The sequence below is a fragment of the Pleurodeles waltl genome, chromosome 10, assembly GCF_031143425.1.
Source record: "Pleurodeles waltl isolate 20211129_DDA chromosome 10, aPleWal1.hap1.20221129, whole genome shotgun sequence".
NCBI classification, from domain to species: domain Eukaryota; kingdom Metazoa; phylum Chordata; class Amphibia; order Caudata; family Salamandridae; genus Pleurodeles; species Pleurodeles waltl.
In genome coordinates, this window is record NC_090449.1 from 1,018,105,220 (window position 1) to 1,018,127,428 (window position 22,209).

General features: G+C 41.7%; 1 protein-coding gene across 1 annotated transcript in view; it reads right to left on the bottom strand.

The window, feature by feature from the left end:
- Nucleotides 1–22,209, bottom strand: part of COL6A6 (collagen type VI alpha 6 chain) — a 446,491-nt gene that overhangs the window by 44,889 nt on the left and 379,393 nt on the right. The window contains exons 27-30 of the mRNA XM_069212366.1: nucleotides 14,917–14,979; nucleotides 7,112–7,174; nucleotides 6,948–6,998; nucleotides 308–343 (exon numbers count right to left, since the gene is read on the bottom strand). Coding sequence (XP_069068467.1) covers nucleotides 308–343; nucleotides 6,948–6,998; nucleotides 7,112–7,174; nucleotides 14,917–14,979 — 213 coding nt within the window. The remainder of the gene's footprint in view (nucleotides 1–307; nucleotides 344–6,947; nucleotides 6,999–7,111; nucleotides 7,175–14,916; nucleotides 14,980–22,209) is intronic.

Below are 22,209 nucleotides of genomic sequence, written 5' to 3' on the forward strand. Positions count from 1 at the left end.
TGATGAGTACATGGTAGTATAAGACCCGGGGTGTTTTTCATACCATATAAAAATGCAGTAGATTAAAAAAGGCTGTGGAAAGAGTCAGACAATTGTATTGAGATTTGTGTTTGTGTTAAATGTGAGATGAAAATTACACAAACCATGCTGAAGACAAGAGAATTTGTGGTGACAGAGACAGATGGAAGAGGGAACTGATAAAAAAACTGCCAGAACAAAGTAAATTAGTTTATTTATAGCCTGATGAAGTGGCAAAAAATCCAACTCTTGCACTGTGTTACCGCGTGCCGTCACATGTATTTGATACCTTTGGTCCGTTGTATCCTGGGAATCCTTTTTGGCCCTGGAAAACACAACACACCACACCACAAGATATTACCAAATGTTCACAATGTTCACAAGATTATTTTCCACTTTTGCCTTTCTTAAAACTTTTCAGTATCCCAGTCCCACCCACTCAATCCCTCGAGGTTTCTATCCAGACTCACAATTTAAAAAAGCTATTTCGGGGACACATGTGGACTCATCACCTGCTTCCTTACAGCAGGTCATTACACAGTTTGATCCAAAGTATCCCAGGCTCACCTGAGAACAGCTTTGTTAATAATCTGTGCTGCAGTGGATGAGACTTTCATGGGACATCTATTGCTTCATCTGCCCTTTCCCCGAGTGACAGTGCAGGTCTCAAACTTCATTCCAATTCAATAATCATTTACTGTTTTTACTTCAAATAAATGACTGTTCTGGACCTATTTACTGGTTTTCTTTGTATGCTTATCTTCAACAGGGAAACCCAATAGAAATTTGTAAACAGAACCTTTCTCAAATATCAATTGGTACACAAACATACCAGACCAAATGCAGTCTATATCAATCAACATAAGACTCTGACTGACCTAACCTTTCTTCAGAAGTCAAGAGTCGTATGTCTTGTTTTTATTTTTTTTATATCCATGTTCCTTTTCCACTCAGTTTGCACTTTCTTATTTTAGCACTCTGGACCTGATTTAGTTCTTGGCGAACGGGTTACTCCAGCACAACGGTGACGGATATCCCGTCTGTCAAAATATAAATTCCATGGAACATAATGGGATTTATGTTTTGGTGGATGGGAAATCCGTCACTGTTGTGACAGAGTAACCCATCTGCCAAGACCTTAATCAGGGCCTTTGTTAGGACAATTTGTTTCTCTTGTGAATTAACTATATCATGCATTGTTCTTAATGGTTGGTTGCCTATAATTCTATGTTAGAATAAGTCCTCTTTAGTGGATAGTAACTACATCCACTCATTGTTTATCTTTGTTGTGAATAAGTCTACAGTGAACCATTGTTGTTTGGTATAGACTATTGCCCCAGGTTCTTGTTATGGCAGATTGGGTTTCCTTAAACACCAAATACAGTGACACCAGTCAACCTTTGCTTTTGTCAAATATAACTCCTATACTAATAGCTTACATATCTTTTAAGTGCCCTACGCCACCAGTACATTTTAGAAAATCCTGCATGCACAAACACGGTGCTAAAGACATATAGTGGATCAAACATTGCCACTTTAATAACAGTTAACATTCAATCGAAAAACCAAAAATTAGAAACCACATAAAGCTCAAGATTACCTTAGACCAACAGTATGTGTGATATACTCTACCTGCCATCGTCATAAGTACAACATGGCACTAAGGTGGTGATTCCTACAATGGCGGGCGGCGACTCGGGAACCGCCAGAAGACCGTACTGCGGTCATTCTGAGTTTCCCGCTGGGCTGGCGGGCGACCGCCAGAAGGCCGCCCGCCCGCCCAGCGGGAAACCCCCTTCCACGAGGATGCCGGTTCCGAATGGAGCTGGCGGAGTGGAAGGGGTGCGACGGGTGCAGTTGCACCCGTCGCGATTTTCAGTGTCTGCCAAGCAGACACTGAAAATCAATGTGGGGCCCTGTTAGGGGGCCCCTGCAGTGCCCATGCCAGTGGCATGGGCACTGCAGGGGCCCCCAGGGGCCCCATGACACCCGTTACCGCCATCCTGTTCCTGGCGGTGAAAACCGCCAGGAACAGGATGGCGGTAAGGGGGTCGGAATCCCCATGGCGGCACTGCAAGCAGCGCCGCCATGGAGGATTCCCTGGGGCAGCCGGAAACCGGTCAGAATGCCCCTGGAAGCACCGCCAGCCTGTTGGCGGTGCTTCCTCCGTCACCTACCCTGGCGGTCCATGACCGCCAGGGTAGGAATGACCCCCTAAATGTATTAGTTGGCTATGTGACATGGCCATGTCAACAGGTCATTCAAATCATCTTTCCAAACTTAATATCAGACATTTAGATAATTTAAGTTAAATGCACTAGACCCACGTTTTAGATGGCTATACTTACCTTTTAGACAATTTGAATGGGAATTGAAAATCCCTCTTACAAATGTTTGTCGGCTTTGCAACTCTGCAGAAGAATCTTTGAAACATATGCTCTGTTTATGTCCAGAGCTCCCAGAACATCACAGGAAATACCGAAAAACAATTTTTAAGGCCAAAGGAATTTGAGCAACATCATAGGCAAATCTTTTTTTTTCGAGCAGTGCTTAGTTTGTAAAATAATGAGTGCCTGTGCCCAAAGCTCTGCTTAGAAGCCCGTGGCCGGTGAAATAAAAAAAGTCTGCGTAGTCTTAAATCCACCTCAGGCCTCTTCAATCAACAACCAAATGATCTCTGTCCCTTTATCTCACACATGCTTTTACCCTTTGTGACAGTTTTTCCATCTTTCTCTTCCTCCGCCTTTCAACTTTGGTTGTTTTTTGCATATCTTGCTCTCTGAAAATGTATGATGCAGAAAAATTACTGCAGGTCCCCAAAAATAAATGCTGGTGACCTCCACTAGCAAGCACATTGATTGGCTCAAATTAAGCACTAGCTTTAAAGGAGCCTGTAACACATGTCAGTCTTAAGGTGATCTTCCCCCCAAAACGTGTTGCCTTCTCCACTACTGTTTTGCTGAATTTGTTGGCCTTAGGACTCTGTGCACTTTACCATTACTAACCAGTGCTAAAGTGCTTGTGTTCACTCTGTAAGGCATGGTAAAATTGGTTTACATCTGATTGTCATATTTAATTTACTTATAAGTCACTAGTAAAGTGGTATACCATATATGCCTAGGGCCGGTAAACTAAAGGCTTATAGTGGGCCTCCACACTTTTTGTGTCACCCACTTAAGTAGCCCTTCCTAATACGACACAGGCCTGCCATTGCAACCTGTGGGCAGTTTTAAACTGTCAATTCAACTTGGCAAAATAACCCTTTTTGCCAAGCTTAAAACTCCTTTCTTAGGTCAAGCCTAGGGACCGTGAATGCGCTGTCTCTCGACATGCTGTAATCTATTTCTATGGGTTTCACCACGCCCGTAACTTTCATTCGTTCCTTGGCCTGTCTTTCAAAATTCCTTTGGTTTGTTAGGTAAATGCTTTAGGTTTGTCCCGCCTTGAGGCTGTTTTGTTATGCCTCGGAGACTGCCCTTGTTGCACGGATTACTACACGATCAGCCATATGCCTTAGTGCCAGCGCACTTTTTTTTTCTTTTGCCTCCCCGCTTTGCGTTCCAAGGCTGTATGCTGTTTCTTCTTCCTTCTTGTTTTCGGGCTCGCTATTTCTTTGTGTTGTCTGTGCCCGACACAAGCTGCTAGCTGGGGGGGGGAGAGTGAGTTTTCTTTCATATATATTGATTTATTGTAGTTTTATATAGCGCGATCCCAACCTGAAGATTGGAGCGCTTTACATGAGCACCAGTTCGGTTAGACAAGGACACGTACATTTTTGGTAGTCACAGGGAGATTAAGTGATTTTCCCAGAATCACAGGAAGATGATCCAACATCAAGATTCAAATCTGGTTTCTCAGCTCCAAAGTCGGCAGCACTGGCCCTCACGCCACACCCTCTCCCTTATGCTGCACTCCGTGTGTGATGCTTGTACTACATTACTATACCACTTGTACAGTGCATACCACCTCCGTGGGACACAGAAGCGCTTGCCAACACAACTAGTTTTATGTGTACCACTGACAAGCACATTACCCACACTGTTAAGAATCGGAGTCATTGAGATTTGCAACCCCATTCCTAAATTCTTCCCAAGTTTAGCATTTGAAAAATATACAAACTGGAGCCTTTTAAAAAGGAAAAATACAAGAAAAATCTTCAATGCAGCTCTCCCTGGCACAGCGGGAGAGCTGATACGACAATATTCACTGCAATTGGGAAACTTAGCACGTAATGTTTTGTGGGGCATTCCTTTTACAACATATTTTTCCCATAACTCAGTCTGTGGTGGTCCTAGGACAACGGGAATGCCACCAAAACGTTCAGCACAACATGTTCTTTCTGTCCTGGTCATGTCGGGGTTATGGTTCCCTGCACTAGGTTGGGGGGGCCAAAATCATGACCTCTCCCACTATTCAATGTCTTTTTAAGTTCTTTCATGGCTGGAGATTTTGTTTTACAGCTGGCAGAAGTTTGTGTTCTAAGGGCCTTGTTTCTAATAACATACTAGCAGCCCTGCTAGGTCTGTACATGTGTAAGGCACTATGTCCTCCAGGGGCTGAATGTATGGTTTCGCTGCAATGCTCTCTGCCGTTCTCTTTTCATGTGGTTATGCCTTCTAGGTGCTGATTATATGGTTACATGACCATGTTTCTTCCAAATGCTATTTTTATTGTGGTGCCCTCGAGGAGCGGTTCTGACCATTACAGTCTAGCGCCTGGTGTATGAAGGAATGAACAAACACAAAGTTTATTTGTAATACATTTTAAATTTCTGCATGGCTAAAAACTTATAAGGTCCAAAAGGCAAGACCAATTGGCTAGGTCAATGCTTGTTAATAAATATACATCACCCTCTAGGTTAGGCTCTAAACATTTGGGCAGGGTGATTAGGGCAGGGTGCATTTTATTGGACATATACGTTTATTTTTTGCATGTCCTGGTAGTGAAAAATTCCCCAATTCGTTTTTCACCACTGTCAGGCGTACCTCTCCCATAGGACAACACTGGGTTAACTTATTAGATGTAATAAGTGATATATTTTCTTTGGGAACATGTAGGAATATCATTTTTGTTTTTTAAAGAACTGTACTTTAAAATCCTCTTCAGTGGTAAAGTCAGATTTTAAGTCACAATTCTGAAAATGCCACTTTTACAAAGGTGGCATTTTCTTGCCCTAAACATTTGGTGCTTGCAGCTTGTTTCTTGGGTCACATAAATAAGTATAGTTGGTCGTTGTGTATTACCCTTAGATAGCTATATAATAGGGGAACTGGGTGTTGGCAGGATGGGATATCCTAGCAGGATGTGCGGTAGCGCTCTGCACAGACTCACATGTTCTTCAAAGATACTGCCTCAACAGACACACAAAACATTCACACTAGCTTTTTGTGACTCCAGACATCCTGAGACCAAAGCAGGGAGGTACAAAAACTCAGACACTTCAGTGGTGGGAGGGAAACTCGAGAAGTTTCTTCTGCTTCAAAGCTGGCACCAGGTATAAAAATATGATCCTCAGCCCCATTGTTCAGTACACTCCTGGACCTGTGATACTATAGAAGGACTACCCTGCTGCCAGAGGAAAGCCCTGCAGCCTGCCCTTCTGTCAGAGAAGGAAGTCTGGACCTGCTGTCTTCATCCCTGGCTACCTGAGTGACTCCAAGTGTCTGCTGACTAACCTGCTCAGAGCTACAGGGACATAGGAAGCTCGAGAGACCTCCCTGCAACCACCCAGCTGATCTGCTGTACTGGACCTTAAAGTGGACCTGCCTAAGCCCTTCTGGCCCCTGTTAGAATGAATCCCTGATGCCCAAGAGGCACCTCAGCCAGTCCTATGCCTTTGGTTGTCATCAGAGTGTTTTCCTCTGAACCGGATATCCTGGAGCTTTGGACTCCTCGCAACCACGAATGGGCCTCTTCACACAAGATCTTGCTGCACGCGCTGATGACCAACGTGATGCTCAGGTGAACCCTACGCTTCGCGCTACAGCGACTGCCAGTGATGACTGGCAACACCAGATCTGCACTTCGCACTACAGCATTGACAACTCGCGGTGACCGCCAATATGAAGCTCCAGCATCTGAGACACTCAACACGATCTTTGCACTACAGCGACGACCGTCCGTAATGCCCAGCCTGATATTCGTGCTACAGCGACAACCATCCATGCTGCTCTCCCTTCTCCTCACACCTCTTCCACCATGAATTGGTCTCTGGGAAGGTAACTTTTTCATCAGGAGAACATGGTCCCTGTGTCCGGCCCATGCCCCATTGCAGTCGGCTTGAACTTGTGACTTGCACCCGGTCTCGCGTGACGACATAATGGCGAGTGGCGCTATGTGCTTTTAGGAGTCATACTTACTTTAATCTTTGAAACTGCATATCTCCAGTTCTACTGAATGGATGTTTGTCAGTTTGATCTCAAATAATCTAATAAACCTGACTATATTTTTCTCAATTGGTGTGGGGTTTTGATTTACTGATCACTATTTGTGTGTTAAATATACACTTTACACATTGCCTCTGTATTAGGGACAAGCTACCAGAGGGTTAAAAACAGGTTAAGGTAGTGACCTTTGAGGTTCACATGGTTTGTGGTTGTTGCTTGAGAAGTGTTAACATCCCCCTCCAATAACCCAGTTTCTCACAGTGTCACTCCAAAACCTGCTGTGTTAGGAGATAACGTAAAGTTGACTTCTAGGTTGTGGGAAAGTAAAAAATTAAGAATTTATACTTACAAAAAAACAATTGCTCCATTGTATAGCTCTGCCTCTTGTTGCATGTTTTATATTCTAATTTTACTGATTTATGGTTTATCTAATACATTGTATATGGTTTTAAAAGCTTACACATTCACTACACCCTTGTAACACAAAGAAAATATCCCAGTTAATCAAGCCTAAGTATATTTTGCCCAATCATGACTTCCTACCTTGCCACCTTTGCGACCTGGTGCACCGTACCCATCTCGGCCATCTTCTCCCTGTAATAAAACAAAACAATGAAACTTCCAATTGCATCTGACTCGAGCTACAACCAGAACTGAACCAAATCACCTAAGATTGGAACACTATGAAAACCAAGTGTAATTCTCACCACATGTCCATGCCAGCCATCCTGTCCAGGTTCTCCTTTCTTACCAGAATCTCCAGGCAAGCCCTACAGAAAGAAAAATATTAACCGTCCTCATTACTAGTTACCCATTTTTCTTCTTCGGGATCAACATTATGTTAAATTAATATTACTGCTTCACTCACCATAGGCAGTGTAAATAAAGGGTTCTTACCTAAAATAACTCAATTTAAAATCAATTTAAATGTAGATGACCAGTGACCAGTTAGGAAATGAAGCACCAGATGTACAAAAAATTGCTTTTTCAGATGTACGAGTCCAATTTTAGGAATTACTAAACATTAACAACTCCTGAAATAGTGTTCCGACCTCTTACTTAATCGGTATTTGGATATCTAGAAGATCATTGTTGTGGCAGTCCTGTTAAAAAACGGATTCAGTATGCACTGTACCAATGCTTTGCCACTTTAATCAGCTTACAAAGCTTTCATAAGTTACTGACTCCTACATTGGAGTAGTAACACTTTCGCAACTTTTTAGGATTTGTTTTTTTAAAGGTTTTGTAGGGAGTAGTTTTCTAAAACGATTATGACTCACTCTGATCCATAAATGTAAGAACTGACATATCAGTACACATTAGTGCATAGGCAAGTTAGCAGTTGTCCTTTGCAATTGATTTTTGTGACCAGATATTTGTACACCTGGCCGAAAGTTGTTTGGAGACCCTGATCCATCATTGGTCCATGATCATCCTAATTTATTCACTTCACCCAACAATTTTTTGACATACCTGCACTGCGAGTCAGGATCAGATACATGGTAGAGTTTTACTATGGCACACTACAGATCTCCAAAATGGCCCCTTAGTTTGCACTACTGAAAGCTGGGACTAATGTTGTCGATGAGGGTGATCCGGATTTTAAATATAGATTAATTACAGAAAAGAAAGAGGACCATATGTGTCATGAATGTTCAGTGGACACAAAATTAGGTGATGGTCTGGCCATCCTGTTGTTCTATAGACTGGGGCCTCCTGTGTACTAGATTCATGAGTAGGTGATTGAGCTAAGGGGATTGAGTGACATTTAGGGTGAGCCAGTGCTTAATTTGTGGTTGTTGTTTCCAGTGCTGAGCACCGGCACTTACTTTTGAGGGCTGGAGCTTATTCTTCTGCCCCAAGCATTTGCTGCGAGCAAAAGGCACACATGGAAAGACGGAGGAAGAGAAAAACGAAAAAGTGTCACAAAAGGAGAAAGTAGAACGCTGCAAGAGTGAGCTGAAGGGGCAGGGAGTGGCTTTAAATAGATTGAAGAGGCCCGAGATGGCTTCAGGATTATGCTGCCTCAGTATTCCGTGTTCAAACATTTAATTGCAGCAGCCGCGTGTTTAAGTGGCGGGCTTTGACCACCAGCACGCTTTTATTTACAAATTAAGCACTGGGGTGAGCCATTAGGTTTACATTTCAGAGTGACATTTATTAGCGCTCCTAACTTAGAGCTTTAGTGCATCACTGCAGACAGCACAATTCCTTTAAAAATGGGTGCATAGGTTAATCACAGAACAAGATGCTGATTCACACCCACTTTTTTAAACATCAGTTTATACCATGGGCTACTTGAATTGTAGGTATATTTGGTTTGAAATAACCCCCAGAAGATTTGTGCACAATAGATCAAAGTCGAAAAGAGGCAGCACACTTCTAGATTAAAAATTAAGATTCATTTGTTGTATTAGTAATAAAAGATTTTAAAAGAGATTATGCAGTAGCAGGTGTTTATAGACAAAGTCTGGACTGTGTATTATAAGTCATCATTTTTTGCAAAAATTATTGACTGATTTTGGTGTGTTAAATTTCTCAGCCCTGATTCTGTGTTTATTTTTCTTACCTGCAACGAATGGGAAAGAACAAGATACCAACTATTTAATCAGATTGTGGGAAGGTTGAAGGCGTGACCATGTATCATAAGGAATAAAATACCCTCTGACATACTATAAAAAGACATTGCATGTCACCTTAGATTTCCATTACCCTATAAAGGAATGTTGTGGAATTCGAATATTCGTACAATCCACTGCTTGGGGTACTTTATCCCATATCTTATGAGAAATTCTGATTTGTTATGGGATTAGAGAAGGAAAAGGGAATTATGAACCTGAATCATTATGGTTACTTTTAAACTGATTAGTCTATGACTCCTTGTTTTACTTACTTCTAAAGATTCACAAAAATTCTACTTGTCTACCAGGGAAGCTGATTATATCCACCAATAGTGTATTGTTAGAACCTGAACCATTTCTTGTCACCTTTTGTAACATCACTCTTGGCTTACAGCACTGACTTCTGAACTACAATCAATGTTGTTGAATGAAAACTTTATATTCATACTTAATGATTACCTTAGATGTGCGCTTGTTCCATAAATGCATACGCCATGAGGATTTTACACATGCCCTTGCAAATGATAGTATTCTGTTCAAGAGACATTTTTATTTATTTTTAGGAACACCTTATTTAGGCAACACACAAACGCAGCAGTGGGCACCCGCTTCACCACCATTTATGCAACTTTCTCCATGTTTTTGATGAAGGAACAGGGGTATAGGATCACAGACATGGAAATACACAAACCAAACATTGACTGTTGAAGTAAAGTACATAAATGACCCTTTCATAATTGGGATTGGAACAATTTAAAACACCAAATCTATCTATCAGTATCTATCTTGTAGAAGTCAATGAGTTAAATTTGGCTTTTTCATATCATATGCGCTACACAGAAGTGGAATATCTGGCTACACAAAAGTGGGTTATCTGGCTACACAGAAGTGGGATATCTGACACTAAAAGCTGAAAAGACGCTGCTAGCAACAGTATACTGTATCATAGCAATCATCATCCTACCCACTTAATATGAAGCATACGTTTTGGAGACTTTTAATGGCCCAAATGTAAATGAAGTGCTAAAGAATTACAGGACACAGAAAACAAGAGTATCATGCAGTGATAGGTTATCTAAAAAGGTTTGTGCCCAACACAACAAAGGAGGCAGACTTCAAATTAAGAAATTAAGAGGCAGTCCCAAACAATCAGAACAATCATGAACAGACACTAGAGGTTACTGAAAACTGATAATGTAACTAGTAGAGACATAAGTCGTAGCTCTATCATTGAATATAGGAATACATCTTCCTTGAAAGTTGTATTGGCGCATAGTCATCTCAGTTCTTAGAAGGAAGAATCCTAGTTAACTCTACAGCATGGGCTCACTTAAGGTGGCAGTGGTAAAGTATGTAAATTTAGTACCAATCATTTGAATTACAATTTCCCTACTGTAAACACAATATATATGGTGTTCAACAGATTTTTGGATATATGTGCTTAATTGCCCTTGCATGTTATATTATATGCATAGCACCATTTTTACAGTATGTTCGAGAACTTTGCAACATATTAAGGCTATCAAGAATACAGATTTGTCCTATCCTGATGTGACTCATTACAAGGATTTTCATAATAGTAAACACAAATTAATTCAATGTTTTTGTATCAATCAGATTATCAGGACAGATCAGGCAGGTGATTGAGAAAACCCTTTGTGTAAATTGGAGTCTAAATATATTTTAGAACTGGTAGCAAACATCTAAGAGGTTTAAAAATGGATGAAGAGTTTTCTCCTTAAATTGGTTAGATTTAAAGGATTACAATTAGGTGTAACATTAAACAGTAATGGTCTCTTGAGATGATGACAAGCATTTTTTTATTAGGGAACTTAGGCACGGATCTTATAATTGATAATTTTTGATGATGAACACATTAAATCATTACGTAAATGCTTTCAATATATTTTTTTAAATAGGTCCATCGCAATATAGCATAGTGATATATTTTGCCCTTTATGCATATAACAGGAGGTCTACCTATAACTAATGTATATGACCCCATCATGATAGTTAATTTGGTATGAGGAACGTTTCCCACTTGGGTTTCATAACCATTTTGAACTGTGATCAATGAAATGAGAATCCATCACCTTTTTTCGTAAATACTGCTTTATTTGAATATATTTAAGCAATACGATCTATACAAATACTCCTTCCTCATTCAAATGTCAAAATATTATGATGAAATTAAGTCTTTGTATAAATGTTTTGCCTTTTAGTGATACATTTCATTTTTTATACTTATAGCGCTTTAACTCCGTAGAGAGTCGACAACAGTCTGCTTCATATTGACAATATGTATTCTACGTTTACATTGATAACATTGATTTTTGATGGGCGGTTGATCTAAAGATCTGTCAATAACTAGCAAACTTAACATATGAAAGTAATTTGATGATTGCGATATGGATCAGTAAGGAATGCAGTCTGTCATGTTCCGCATCTTAGCATTGGTTGGAATTTTTGCTTACGCCTAGTGCTCAAACCACTGAACATATTTGTACCTAACTTACAAGGACAGTAGAACTTTCATTGGTTGGTGCAAATCTATTCAATAGTTTTTGGTATATTAGTGTTATAAAAGTTTCGGAGTCTAATTGAAATTAACACGTTTCAATATCTCTGCCATTTTAAACTGCGAATCATGACTCTTGTTGCCTTGAATATTTCTCAAATGTGATTGCATTGCAAGGGGATCTATAACCTTTTTTAGCCTTGTTGAAACTCTGAGCTCAGCACTGGCGTGTGAGTTTTGTGCTGAGGAAAAGCATCCATGGCCATGAGAAGGAGGGTGGCACACCATAAGAGAACCCGACTACAGAGGGGTGATTGAAGGCACCATAGGACGTTGATAACTGCACTTTGAAGTACAAAAAAGGGTGCAAAGGGCAAGAATCACAATTAATATTAACATTTAAATCCACCAGCAGCCATTTTAGAAAAGGCCAAAAACATTTTTCAGCAAAAAATAAAAAAAGTAAAATATTAAATTATTTTCCCATAAAAAGACATCACATCCTGCACTGTGGGTTGGCTACCAGTGACAGAATGAGTGCAGTGGGGACTGATGCCCTCAGCGGGTTCATTGCAAGTCTTGCCCACAAGCTTGAGCATGACGGTAACTCCTGCCATTCACAGCCAAAGGCCATGTACTTCTGGGGTTGGGTGCACATGGCAAGATGGGTGCAGGCCCTATGCCCATTCTGAAATATGCACTTGAGAAGGGCATGAGCAGCTGTGGTTGAACAAAGTTCTGTACCTAACCCCCAGTGGCGACACACAAAGGAATTGCTTAGCGTAGGGTGCACACATGCCTCAGGTTGAGCGCAGGGTCAAGCCTTGTTTTGGCTGTGCGTACCAGGGTTTGCACAGAACCTCTTTTATACATGACCAAAGGTCATGAACAATAGCGGTTGTATGCTCGAGGTGGCGTGAGTACAGGCCAGGCTGGCACCCAGCAACGGCTGTGCAACGGCGAAGGCTGTGTGCAGTGAGGGTTGGAAATTAAGAATAACATTAAAAAATTTAATTTATTGAAAAAACCCATGCACATTATACTAATCTGCAAATGGGACAGATACACAAAAGCAGCCGTGAAGATAGCAACATGGTAAACCGTGCAAGTAATTGCATGTGTTTTTGCGTTGATAACCATTACAGCAAATTTCATATTTTTTCTGAGCCCGACCGCAACTCACTTTTTGTGTTTTTTCCAGTGGATATATATTAATATATATGTTCATGTTTTGTATGGTGTCGAATGTTCTGCATTGAACAAAAAATTATGATGGTGAGTTTTTTGGGTGGGCCAGCCCAAACAATTCTAAAACCACCTTTTCTTAAGGATAACAGCAGTCCAGGAGATGTTTGATGCTTTAGTGTCAAGTAGAAAACAGCAATGTTGTTGCATGGGATGTAATGACATAAACCGCATTGAAAAACGGAAGACAGCATTATGACTGCTTCAAACATAATGATTGCTGTGTAACTTTACGGCTTCTAGTTTTGGCATTCGGGAGGTCATTACGACCTTGGTGCCGCCCGCCAAGATCTGACCGCTGGGCGGCCGCCAATGCAGCCACACCCTCTCCGCGGCCATTTGGAGATCCCCGCTGGGCCGGCGGGCGAAAACCTGGTTTCCGCCCGCCGGCCCAGCGGGGATCACAGCCGCAACATAGGAGCTGGCTCCAAATGGAGCCAGCGGTGTTGCGGCCGTGCAACGGGTGCAGTTGCACCCGTCGCGCTTTTCACTGTCTGCATAGCGGTGCAAACCGCCAGAAAAAGGCTGGCAGTCGGGGACTCGTAATCCCCTGGGCAGCGCTGCCCAGGCGGATTATCACTGCCGGGGCAAAAGTGGCGGAATACTGCCGGCCCCTGCGGTGCGACTGCGGCGCTTCCGCTGCGGTCATAATACACCTGGAAGCACTGCCAGCCTGTTGGCGGTGCTTCTGTCATTTTAGCCCTGGCGGTCTCGTACCGCCAGGGTCAAAATGACCCCCTCAGTGTTCGAGATATTGGGTGCATCTTACCATACGCACAAGCTGATTAAGGTTTCAGGAGCAGAAAAAAATATGCTGGCAATGGTTTGCAGGGTATGGCCAGAGGTGACACTGAATATGAAATCCAAGGTGAGAAATACCATGTGCATGTTTTCCTCTGCAAGTGCGTTGGTTATGGTTTCAAGGGCCATGGTTTCCAGGGTGATAGATACCATTTGCATGTTCTCCAATGTATGGCTACTTGTCATGGTTTGCAGGCTTCACGATTCTGCTGGTCATGGTTTCAGCATCAGAGAAGTCATAAGCATACACCACCATCTGGGCAGCATTGCCCTTGAAGCTCAAAGAGACAAGCTTTGGACCAGAGAGAAGACCTACAAATGAGGCAACTGGCAAGCTAGAAGTTCACAGAAGGATTCCCAGCCACTTCTGGGAGCAATGAAGGCCTGTAAGGGGAATTTTCCTCTTGTCTCTTCCCCCAGTTGCTTTAGATGAGAATGTAGTATATTGGATAGTATAATGAGATCTGCACTAAAAGCAGCTCATTGTGCTGCACGCATGGCTGTGGTCGAATGTACACATTCAATCTATTAGAGCTGCCATTTCACCCAAAGTGCAAAAATCTCTCAATAGGTAAGCTGGTAAGGATTATCATTAGGCAGTGTTAGTTGTTGGGTTTTTCAAAGAGTCCATTTAGAGAAAGCAGGAAGCCAATTGAGTTTCTAGTACTGGTGGTGATGGCAGCCAGTTATTCAGTGCTGATTAACTGGGTGATGGTACAAACTTCTTACATGGTGGCACTATTTCATATGTGTAGGGCAGCAGCCCAGTGGTGCTATCAGTTTTCGATACTTATTCCTGATGTACCAGAAGAAGGGGGTGACATACACAAAGCAGATCTGAACAGTTGATACAACATTAGGGGCAAAGCTCTGACAAGCATTATTATGAGGCTGCCTTCTACTATATTGTATGTCATATAGGGGCTGCACAATTCCATACCACACCAGTTCACTCCACCCGATTACAGTTAATGTGATACTATGTTGCATACTGGGGCATTGTGTGATAAGGTGAAAGTCCTTCAGTGGTACTAATTTTCACACCACTTGGTCACACCAATATCATTTAGGGGGGTTTATTCATTTTGACCTATGCGGTATGCATCTGTATGATGTATGTGGCCATGTATGCATGCCCATAGTTCTGTGTGTGTTTGTGTGTCTGTGTGTGTGTGTGTGTGTTGGTATTTGTAGAGTGCAAATCTATCTTGAGGTTAACAGAGTGCTAAACACAGGCCTGGCTCCAAATCAATGAAACACAAGAATATATATGCCCAAAAGCAGACAATATAAATAAATCTATAGTCCATATAAAACTGAGCCTTACCTTCCTGCCTCGTGGCCCAGGAGCACCACTGATTCCGGGCACACCCTCTGGTCCGAAGGCACCCTGCAATGGAATAAGAGTGTAAGCTGCCAGCACCCACAAGCAGAAGTCAAGATGGAAATGATTACAGTATTATAAAATTCTTTTTTAAAGCTTGCCTCCAACATGGTTCAGTAAATGTACCAGGGAAGAAAACAATTATGCCTTTACATTCACTCTGACTTTCTCTTCTAGAAATGCTCTTGGCCTACTTGTGAAGTTCTAGAAAACTATGTCACACCTATTCATAGCAAAATCTTTGTAAATGCCATCCATTGTACTGAGGTACAAGCAATTCATTGACACTTACCTGATTCCCTAGACTTCACCCATGCAGTGGAGGAACAACACAGGAAGAGTAAGGACAGGCCCCAGATTCTGATAAATATGAAGCAAGCAATTGGGAGTGAAAATAAATCCAACCAAGGTAAGCAAAGGGTGGAATGCAATATGTCTCACAGCAGATAGAGCGTAATTTTTTATTTAAGAGTTATATTGCCTGGATATTGTAAATAGAAAAGAAATGAAACATCAAAGTGTCTAATGTTTATAGGAGATACTGTGTCACAGAATATACTAAATCAGCACCATATGTATGTTAATACTAATTTTATCTAAGAAAACACTTATCATGATGTGCTGATCTCCTGCTGTGTTCCCGTATATTTTTAATTTGGTGTGATGTATGATGCGAAAGTGGTATGGTGGATGAATGTTGTGTGATATGAGTGAATGAAGTATGATTCTACTATTTTAGAGGATCTATGTCGGGCGAATGGTGATTAGGGTAGGAGTAGCCGTGTGAGTGAAACATGAACAATGTTTTCAAGAAAGTGGCACGTCTAATTAAATCCATGCAATGGTATGTTCACTACTTTGATTGCACGGTTGAGCTGTGAAGCACTCAGCAGCTTGCCTTGTGTTTTCTCCTTGGAGTAAAGTCAAACGTGGCTTGGCTCTACCTGTTTTTGACTTGCCCATCTCTAGCGAAGGTGGCAAATCAGCGGTTGCCCTAAGGGGAAAGAAGCACGTTTGTGGACAGGGTGATGCAGCTCACACTCCAAACACATTTGGTCAAATTCACAGTGGCTTTGCCATGTTTAATTCTGCCTTACTCCTTTCTAATATATCTATTACATCTGAAGTAAACAGGCCTGTTTCCCAAGGCATTTTCTGTGAGCAGTTGTGTTTATGGGTAGGCGTAATTGATGTAATTTGCTGTAGCGTAATTATGTGAAATTACAGCAAAATCCTGCAAGATTACACTGAATTCTGCGAAGAGCATAATCCAGCATTTAGAGCTATTTTGTTAGCAACAAATGCATCCTAGCATCCAAAATGGACCCAAAGGATGCACTTTGTGCAAAATGCCACAGGACATGAACAGCATCAGCCAGCAAGCGCTCTCTAATTTTGGTATTCATCGGCCAAATTACTCTCTACTCTGCTCTGAAACCACCACATGGTCTCTGAGGGACGGGAATGACATAGAGTGGGATCTATCCTCTTCCTCATTACACACTACACCCACCATCAGGGCGTCATCAGTCTTCCCCAAAAGCCATTACTGTTGTTCATTCACTCATTCCTGAAGGTGTTCTATGCAACCCTGCTGACCCATGCCAAGCGTGTGTGGGTTGCCATCTCCATTCTTCGTAGGGGACATTCTGTCATTTTCACATGGAAGGCTCTGATGTCACTGAGAAAGTACTAATGTCTCTGATGTCACTGAGAAAGTACTAAGAATGTTAAGCAGTGCATTTGATATTACAGAAGAAGCGGCTTCACATTTAAGGATTACAGTTAACTTGTTTTTCTAAACATGTTTAAGTTATTTGTGGGCACAATAATTATGTATACACATTTTTCACTTGTCAGTAGGTTTTGTTCTATTCTTTGTTTTTGGATTTCCAGTATTCTTCTTTTGTTGTTATAGATCAATATATGTTTATTTCGTCATCCGTTAAATAAACAACAATGTTTTTCAATAAAAACATCCTTATGTGGATGTTTAATAATTGATCTATGTTGCCAATAATTTAATATATTTAGGACATGTTTTAACAATATATTAACTTATTTGAATAATGTTACTTTTGATAATTTATGGATATTTCATTATGTTCACTGAATTATGTGTTTCAGTATTTATTTTGATGTGTTTTAAATGATATAACTATACAATAATTAAAGGTAGCAAATATTTCCTACTTATATTAAAGGTACATGTCTTTAAATAGGTTTTATTATATTCATCATTTGTACAGCTGCTCTTCATAGCGCTGTTTGTGTCTCCTCTCTGCCAGTTATTCCTTTGTGTACAAATTCTCATGTAATGACTTTAAGATAAATGTGATAAATGCCTCTTAAGTTACTTCTTTGGTGACTCATTTTGTATACACCATTTGCCTGCTATTTGCACTTTAATCATAATCAATAATGGTACATAGATACAGTTCAAATAACAAGAAGGTTGCAATGGTATTAACTCACCATACACAAAGTAAGAGAGATAGGGTGTAATTAATGAGTAGTCATTTCTTAAGTTAGATTTGGACGCATGCATTTCAAGGAATAAGACATACTTACTCCCGACTTCACTCACAAAGCCTTTTTCCTGCAAATAGTCTTATGTCATTTTGGGGCATTCATTGCATTTTATCATCATTCAGGAGTACAGTGTCCTGGGTTTTTTAGATACACTGGTTTGTCAATCCCTTAGGCATGGACAAACGTGAGTGTGCTTACGCAATCGTAAGTGCCTGCAAGCAAACCACAGTTACGAATTTATGTTCGAAAACTGAACCAATGATTTTAGTTAGCTATAGTCAACATTTACCAGCTGTTAGTTTTGCAAATATATAAATGTGTTTCGATGAAAAGTTATCCTAAAAGAGTCTATCTTGGGAACCGCAGATAAATAACAAAAGAGGAAACATGTCTCCACCTTACACATCAGTCATGACTTCCAGTTTCCAATCTTGTGGCCAAGAGGATGATCCAAAACACAAACCAGGAGTTCTCAGTTTACACAGGATAGGAGCTGCAGACCATTCAACACAGACATGTAAGAGTCACTTTGTAATGCTATAGGTAGGATGCAGCCTAAGGCATGACCTCTCAATCTACTGTGAACTTTCATATTTAACTTTGCAGTTTATGTGTAAACTTTGTTTAACCAGTTCATAGAACATGCCTAACAGACAGCTGTAAATGCCCTGTCTCACCATTTTTGGTAACGTAGGTAAGTTTGTGATAATATATCGATAAATGTTTGCTTTTCCACAAAAAGGAAGGTCTACAACTTGATAGACTGCTTCATCCACTACTCCTATTGTATCGCACTTGCTCTAGGTTCCTTTTGCAGTGACACGTGTAACTCAAAATTGGAGAGAAATGTAACAATTCTTTCTTTCTAATCAATTTCGTATGTGTTAGACTTTTCATCCTTGCCGTTGTCTCCCTTAACTTTTTGCCTCTGTTCCCCAGGTTGTTGATGTGTGCTGGACTCAGATTTGACTGTTTTTGTTACTCTGGGCACTTTATCACTGCTAACCAGTGCTAAAGTGCAAGTGCTCCTTTACAAAATGTGTATGTAATTGGCTTATCCATGATTGGCATATTTGATTTACTAGTAAGTCCCTAGTAAAGTGCACTAGAGGTGCTAGGGCCTGTAAATCAAATGCTAATAGTGGGCTACAGCACTGGTTGTGCCATCCACATAAGTAGCTCTGTAATCATGTCTCAGACCTGCCACTGCAGTGTCTGTGTGTGCAGTTTTAACTGTAAATTCGACTTGGCAAGTGTACCCACTTGCCAGGCCTAAACCTTCCCTTTTCTTTCATGTAAGGCACCCCTAAGGTAGGCCCTAGGTAGCCTCAAGGGCAGGGTGCAGTGTATGGTTAAGGTAGGACATATAGTAATGTGTTTTATATGTCCTGACAGTGAAATATTGCTAAATTCGTTTTTTCACTGTTGCAAGGCCTGTCCCTCTCATAGGTTAACATGGGGGCTACCTTTAAATCTGATTAAAGTGTAGATTCCCCTTGGGAGCGGATGGACATGTGGAGTTTGGGTCTCTGAGCTCACAATTTAAAAATACATCTTTTAGTAAAGTTGATTTTAAGATTGTGTGTTTGAAAATGCCACTTTTAGAAAGTGAGCATTTCTTGCATATACCATTTGTGTGACTCTGCCCGTTTGTGGATTCCCTGTCTGGGTCAGTTTGACAGTTGGGCTGGTTGCACCTCACACTAGACAGTGACACAAGGGGAGGTGGGGTGTAGCCTGCATATCCTGATGAGCCATCTGTGCTAGGAAGGAGGAAAGGAGTGGTCACTCACACCTGAAAGGGCTGTGCCTGCCCTCACATAATGCAGTCTCCAACCCCCTGGTGAGTGTCTGGGGCCTGGCCTGGGCAAGGCAGGATTTCACATTCAAAAGAGACTTTACTTTGAAGTAGGCCTACTTCAAAGGAGAAATTGGGTATAAGAAGGGCACCCAAAACCACAGACATTAGAATACTTCTGGAAACAAGAGGAACCTCTGCCTGGCGAAGAGCTGAAGAGCTGAGGAAGAAGAGTTGCCCTGCTTGTGACTGTGCTTTGTGGAGCTATCCTGCAGTTGCTGCTTCTGCCAGAGTAAGAGGGCAAAGACTGGACTTTGTGTACCTTCCATCTTGTGAAGAAATCGCCAAGGGCTTGATTTAGAGCTTGCCTCCTGTTGTTTGAAGTTTCAGGGACAGCAAAGACTTCTCTCTGCCAGCACCTGGAAACTCTGGAGAGACTCCTGCTCTGACAAGTGGTGCCCTATCCAGTCCCTGGCCCTTGAAAGGAAAGCTGGTGGAAATTCAAGGAAATTAACTTCAGACGACTTTGGACTGACGCCGCTGCCGAATCCGGTGAAGCCGCCTGCAACCGACTCCATGATCTTCGCTGGAACGCAACGACCTTTGCAGGCCCTACATCGCTGCAGCCCCGCCGAAGTCTATGACTCCTTGGATTTCGCCGCACCACATCATGACCGATGCCGCTCGAAGTGCGCGGATTCACCGTTTCGCACAGACGCCGCGATCCCCGACTTCGCGCGTCGGCCTGTTTTCACTCTTTACCAAAGGTCCTGTATCAGGGAGTCTATGCGACTCCGTGTCCGGCGCCGCTGGTGTTGGATAATTGGGAGCGACTCCGTTACGACGCCGTGTTAACACCTCATCGAAGCATTTTGTGTTTCTAAGCGCTATTTTTGAGTTTACTCTTTAAAAATTCATAACTTGACTTGTGTATGTCGGATGTTTGTCGTTTTGGTCTTGTTTTGTTTAGATAAATATTTCCTATTATTCTAAACTGGTGGTGTGTCGTTTTGCAGTGTTTTCATTAAGTTACTGTGTGTGTTGGTACAAATACTTTAGACCTAGCACTGTGAAGTTAAGCCTACTGCTCTGCCAAACTACCAAGTGGGTAAGTAGGGGTTAGCTGAGGGTGATTCTCTTTTACCCTGACTAAAGTGAGGGTCCTTGCTTGAACAGGGGATAACCTGACTGTCAACCAGAGTCCCCATTTCTAACAATATGTTAAGACAAAAATCTCTTATTATTGTCTTTCCTATCTAGATCATTATAGTGTTTATTTTTGATGGATATTTTCTTAGCATTTTTATCAATGAGCCATGTTTCTGACCTTCCTGTGGATATCTACATTTCTTTTGACTATGATCAGTGTCAGTCATTTTGACAGTTTATAATTGGTCTCTTTACTGCTTATAGTTACCATAAATCTCTCCCTTTCAAAGAGGTTAGTAGTCTGTCCTTTTATTGCCGTCTCAAGGCTCCTTTTCACACCCAGTCAACTGCAGATCTTACAAACCCTAAGGAGCAGTAGGGGACTTTAAACAGATTTGCAGACTGGCCAGACCAGAGTGTTGGTCTCAGAGCTTGCACAACTACCTCAATGTCATCTCTGTTTAGTGCGCCTAGGGAAGGACCCAGATTATTTGTTGGGCAAGCTACTTTTTAAACAAATGACAGCACCTCCATATTTTGTAGGATGACTCTTATTGGTTCAGTGTTTAGATGCAGATTTAGTACACTGAAGCCAATTAAATCTATTTTGGATCTTGGATCAATGCCAAATATTCCCACAAGCCAAGGCCTCCAAAAATGTAATCCCCAGGAGAAATATCTATATAAGAATAAGGAATATTGAGTAGATGTTTATGAATATATATTAAAAGTAACTTGTATTTTATCTAATCCTCATAGTCCATTACAGGGATTGTATAGAGCTTTTTAGCAATTGCTGCAAACCCAACTCTGTCATCCTGCAGATTTTGGATTGTCCACTTGTACTGCGTCTTCTCTTGGCTGGTTAATAGAAGGGAAACATCCTTCACCCCACCATAAATCAATGCTGAATAACCTTCCAAAATATTGTTTTCCTAACAAGTCGCCATTCACTAAGCGCTATACTAAGCCCTGCAATTGATTGCAGATGTCATATTCAACAATCTACAGCAAATTACATTACAGGCATACACTGGGGCTTCCTTTTTGCATCCAAGCACAACCCTCCTCTGACAGGCCTTTTATTCTTTCCTGACTTTAGTTACTGATGTTTGACTGCGATGCCAGGAGCTCAGTGGGAAGTTGGGTAATACAATTTGTATAATTTTAATTTCACGTTTACAGCACCAGGTGCCTCCAACACCGAATCACCTGGTCAGCAATATCTACACATCTGCTGTTGAGGGTCACTAACGCTGGTTGTAGTATGGCAACATATTCTTCCCCTGCCCGTGTTCCAGGAGCAGCTTCTCCATGAGAGCGGAGGGGCGTCACCCTGCTGGAAAAATGCACCATAGCATCCGCAAAATAAAATGGTAATAAAGTTTATTTATTACCATTTTTTTTTTCAGCACCATCCTGAACCAAGTGTCAGGACGGGGCAGGGCAATTACTGCTCAGTGGCAGCAGGGACCTATGCACTATGTTTAAAGTGTGCTTGTCCCTTTGGCCAGGCGTCTTGCGATGGCCAGCCTGACTTGCGCACTTTAAACTTCTCGAACCCAGCTGCCAAAAAGACAGCTGGGTTAGAGAAGGCACAGGCCTCCAGTGTTCCTAAAAGCGCTGAGAGAGGCCGCTCCCTCCAATCCTGACACTTCTCTCATACTGTTTTCCAGCATGAGAGCAGCACCAGGATTGGGTAGTGCAGTTTCCTTGGTCTGGAGCTTCGAGGAGAGAAGACACAAGAGCAAGGAGGA